The sequence below is a fragment of the Belonocnema kinseyi genome, chromosome 9, assembly GCF_010883055.1.
Source record: "Belonocnema kinseyi isolate 2016_QV_RU_SX_M_011 chromosome 9, B_treatae_v1, whole genome shotgun sequence".
Taxonomy (NCBI): domain Eukaryota; kingdom Metazoa; phylum Arthropoda; class Insecta; order Hymenoptera; family Cynipidae; genus Belonocnema; species Belonocnema kinseyi.
The window spans coordinates 15773269-15776344 of NC_046665.1; the positions used below are offsets into that span (position 1 = coordinate 15773269).

The following is a 3076-nucleotide window of genomic DNA, read 5'->3' on the forward strand; positions in this document are numbered from 1 at the left end:
AATAAATAATAATATACTAAAAAAGGTATTTTTAATAAAATACATGAACTTTGAACAAAAGAAATTCAGTTTCCATCAAGACTAATTTTCTATACACAAAATTAATGCTTAATCATAGTTAAATTTTCGACAAAAAAGATTAATTTTCTACCAAGAAAGACGAGTATTCAATAAAAAAAAATCATTTTATGAGCAAGAGGAAGGCAAATTGTCAGACCCTGGAATAGCAGAAAAACTGTTGGTGTGATTCAGTAATCAAAACTTCAAACGCGTTTTTCTCGAAACTGCATTTTTCAAAATGACTGCAGTTGTAACTCCAAAACTAATTAGCCGATCAACTTCAAATATTAGACGGGTATTTGGGATATGTTTTTGCATCGGATGAAGCACTATCCTTATGATTTTCAAAAAAATGAAATGTTGCCATGCGAAAAACGCGCGTTTTTTTATGTGAAATAAAAACTTTTTTTTAAACGCTGCTATTTTTCCAATTTTCAATATTTTCAAGAGCTAGTGGCTCAACCAGTGGAGTATCTTATATAGTTTAAGGGAATATTTTAATCTTTTGATTTCAGGCATCCTGACGTGACCTACAACTGCAACCGTTTTTCAGCTTTTTTTTAGAACCTCTGCAGTGCCACATATAACTCGGCTTCAAATCAACATTTTTATATCAAATTTTATAGAATTTTGTTCCAAGAGATACTAAATATAATCGTAACAATTTTAGACCATTTAACAACGTATTTTTTTGCTTAATCCCGAAAAGGCCTTGATTTGAGAACCGAGAAATGGGCATAGCCCCTTTAAATTCTAGTACTAAATTACTATAATCAATTGAAACTTCCTTGTAATCATTTTAAATTCTCTCAAATTTTTCCAATCCTTCACAATCTTTTGAAATACCTAGAATTTTTTTAGGTTTCTAAAGTACTTTGGAATATTTAAAAATAACCCTTCTAAAATTTTGTTAACTCTTTTAAATTCCTTTAAGTTACGAAAATAAATTGAAAATACCTTGACATCTTTTAAAACATCCTCAAATATTTAAAATCATTAAAAATCTTTTAAAATCTTTTGAAATTTTGAAAAGCTCTTGAAAATATCGTGAAATTTTCAAAATACCCTGAAATATTTCAAATACTTCAAAATCTCATATTAAATTTCTATAATCAATTTAAAATTTTTTTGGAATCTTTCAAAATTCTCTCCAATTTTTCAAATCCTTCAAAATCTTTTGAAACACCTAGAACTTTTTTGAAGATTTCTAAAGTACTTTGGAATTTTTTAAATAACCCATCTAAAAATTTTTTCAATTCTTTAAAATACCTTCAAGTTATGAAAATAAACTGAAAATACCTTGACATCTTCTCAAACATCCTCAAATATTTAAAATCTTTTGAAATCTCTTGAAATTTTTTAAAGCTCTTGAAAAGATCTTGAAATTTAAAAAATGCCCTGAAATATTTAAAATCCTTCAAAATCTCATATTAAATTACTGTAATCAATTGAAAATTCCTTGAAACCTTTTAAAATTCTCTCAATTTTTCAAATCTTTTAAAATCTTCTGAAATACCTCAAACTTTTTTTTAAGATTTCTAAAGTACTTTGGAATTTTTGAAAATAACTATTCTAAAATTTTTTTAATTCTTCGAAATTCCTTTATGTCATGAAAATAAATTGAAAATTCCTTCAAATCTTTTAAAACATGTTCAATTATTTAGAATCCTTAAAAATCTTTTGAAATCTCTTGAACTTTTTTAAAGCTCTTGAAAATATCTTGAAATTTTGAAAATACTCTAAAATATTTCAAATGCTTTACAATCTCATATTAAATTTCTGTAATCAATAGGAATATCCTTGGAATCTTTTTGAATCCTCTCCAATTTTTCAAATCCTTCCAAATCTATTGAAACACCTAGAATTTCTTTTTAAGATTTCTAAAGTTAAAATTTTAGAAACACCCTACAATATTTCAAATCCTATACAATCTCATATTAAATTTCTGTAATCAATTGAAAATCCCTTGGAATCTTATAAAATTCTCTCGAATTTTGCAAATCCTTCCAAATCTGTTAAAATATCTAAAACTTCTTTTTTAAGATTTCTAAAGTACTTTGCAATTTTTAAAGATAAATTTTCTGAAATTTGTTTAATTTTTTGAAGTTCCTTTAAATTATAAGAATGTGCTCAAAATTCATCGACATCTTTTAAAAAATTCTCAAAAATTTTAAATCCTTAACAATCTGATAATATATTTTATGCTTTCACGATCTGCGGGCAATATTATAAAATCTTTACTTTTATTGAGTTCTTTAATTGCGGTTTCTTCCTGTTTTGTTAAGTTTGAGGAGGGAACTTGAGCTGAGCGTAAAATATTGGCCGTCCTGCGTCGTGGGTCATTCGCTTTTTCGGGTGGAAGGGTATATATTGTGGATTCTAAATTGCTGATTATTTCTTCATTTGGGATTTTCGATGGAGCTACAGCAAAATTTTGTCCTTTAAATAAGGCTGAAATCATTTCACTGTTCAGAGGGTGGTCAGAGATGTTTTTTTACCTTATTTGTTAGTTGAGTTTGCTTTACTGGAAGTAATTTGTCAAATTTTGTTTTTTGTTTTCGGGTGGAAAGCTCTTTAATCCGTTGTGATTGGTCAAACGATATGCAGTCCAATGTGGACCAAATGTCAAATCTTAGGGTATTTGATAGGAAAATGTGAAGTTTTAATAGTTTTTCAGAGGTAGTATGCAAACTTGTATTATGCAGAATCGATTTGGATTTAGATGTTCCCAAATTATTTTTCACTTGTAAGAATTTTGGGATGGTTTTGTGGTCCCTGCACCGTTTCAAAAAAGCTAAGGATGTTAGTAGCTTACCTTGAGAGGTCCTGAGCTTACTGAAGGTGTTGGTTTTAATAAGAATACTCTCCCCGTAGAGTTCCTTGATAATAGATTTTATGCTTTCACGATGATTCATTTTGATACGAGGGTAGTTCAATAAGTCCTTAGAATGACCAACAGATGGCGCGCGAATCGCTCCAAATCATCTGTTTTCAGTCAGCACCACTCCCGACTAGA

At 28.4% G+C, this 3076-nt stretch overlaps 1 protein-coding gene across 8 annotated transcripts in view; it reads left to right on the forward strand.

The window, feature by feature from the left end:
* The window catches only part of LOC117179929, a 1200486-nt gene that overhangs the window by 862212 nt on the left and 335198 nt on the right, over positions 1–3076 (forward strand). The window contains exon 7 of one of the 8 annotated variants that reach the window (XM_033372161.1): positions 576–685. The exons of the other annotated variants lie outside the window; for them this stretch is intronic. Within the exon in view, the coding sequence (XP_033228052.1) occupies positions 576–584 (9 nt within the window). The 3' untranslated portion in view covers positions 585–685. Of the gene's footprint in view, positions 1–575; positions 686–3076 lie in introns of those variants that run through there. 8 annotated transcript variants of the gene reach the window in all.